Source organism: Asparagus officinalis, chromosome 3 (genome assembly GCF_001876935.1).
Source record: "Asparagus officinalis chromosome 3, Aspof.V1, whole genome shotgun sequence".
Lineage (NCBI taxonomy): Eukaryota > Viridiplantae > Streptophyta > Magnoliopsida > Asparagales > Asparagaceae > Asparagus > Asparagus officinalis.
The window spans coordinates 14,438,561-14,440,105 of record NC_033796.1 but is presented as its reverse complement, the minus strand read 5'-3'; the positions used below and the strand labels follow the sequence as shown (position 1 = coordinate 14,440,105).

The 1,545-nt window shown below is 34.6% G+C and overlaps 1 protein-coding gene across 1 annotated transcript in view; it reads left to right on the top strand.

Moving 5' to 3' along the window:
- Positions 1–743, top strand: part of LOC109834663 (transcription factor JUNGBRUNNEN 1-like) — a 2,147-nt gene extending 1,404 nt beyond the window's left edge. Inside the window, exon 3 of the mRNA XM_020402693.1 lies at positions 136–743. Within this exon, the coding sequence (XP_020258282.1) occupies positions 136–528 (393 nt within the window). The 3' untranslated portion in view covers positions 529–743. The remainder of the gene's footprint in view (positions 1–135) is intronic.

The following is a 1,545-nucleotide window of genomic DNA, read 5'->3' as shown; positions in this document are numbered from 1 at the left end:
TGTTCAATGAAATAGAGAAACCCTTTATTCTTTAATGATTTCAGTATATACAACACGAGTGCTGGTGTTTGTGCAATTTCTGCCAATTTTGTTTAAGAGTTAATATAAGCACTAATATTATTACCTAATTTACAGGAAATTTGGACAATATGTCGAATATTCAAGAGGAACGTATCATTCAAGAAGTACACACAAGGATGGAAGCAGCAAGCACCAAAACAAACAGTGGCTACCGACTCAAGCTCACAAACAAGCAGTTTCGATTCCGATGCAAGAGACGAGTACAAATTCGTAGGATATGAGAATAATCAACAGAACTTATACTTTGAAGAGAATAATCCATTATTTGGAGGGCAGTGGAGCCTTAATACATCTCAGACACCCACTGCCACGTCATTGCACCCGAGCATCGTGCCAAGCCCTAACACGAACGAGTTCTTGAAGGAAGGGAATTGGGATGAGCTTGGAAGGATCATGGAGTTCTATATGATGGATCAAAGTGCTACTCAAGAGTGTGTATATTATTAGAGATGATGATGGATATGTTGAGCTTGGTAAAATTGTGTTTTGCCCCTCTTCTTTGATTCCTAATTTGCTTTAGTCCCCATGTATGTGGGATACAGAGAAAAAAATCAGTGCCAAGGGGCTAAGTGATATTTTACATTATAAATTTTGCTCCCGTGTAAGTACTAATAAGGTCATGTTAAGGATTAGAATGCTTTGCTTTGGAATTGGTACTTGTATTTGTGGAGGCACGTTAGTTTGTACTGACAGTATAGTATCTATTATATGAAATAATTTGATATCCGAGTGGTTTCAAATATGTTTGTATTGACTTAGAGTTGGTTGATGTTTTCGTACGGGTACATGAATTCAATTGCATGCATAGTTGTTGATGTATGTTTTATGGAGACGTGCTTAACTTATGTGTTATTTGAGTATTTGTAACATATTTCTCCCCTTGAGTTCATATGCCTATCAGCGTTCCGTGTGTTTAACAGCTAGAATTAGCTTGCATACGGGAATAAATATGAGAAAATAAAAAAAAAAACTTTTTCCATTAAAATGTCTGAACCAAATTAGTCAGGTTCTGTTGAGTACTCAAATAAGGGGCTGTTTGGTTGTATGTTTTTACCATGTAAAAGGATGGAAAGTGTAAAAAAGTGGGTCTTAATGTCAGTTTTCATCACTTTACATTGTTTGTTTAAATTCTCTTTTACATGAAAAGCTTACCCCTTTTGATGAGGTGTAGCCGAAAGCAAAATCACCAAAATTAGGGGTTGTTTGGTTGTTGCTGGTAAAGTTGTATATTTATGACACAACTTGGAAAGTTGTTGTCCACCTCATCAATTTCACTTTTATATTTTTCTTTGTTTGTTATTTAATTTCATTAGAATCATAAATTGCTTGTTTGGTTTGCAAAAGTAACTTTAATTATTTGTTTGAAAAGTGTAAAAAATGGTCCCTACTCAAATGATCATATTGGTTGGAATTATTTTTTATTATTTTTTCCTGACTTCAATGTCAGCTTTCTCCTAAAATCAT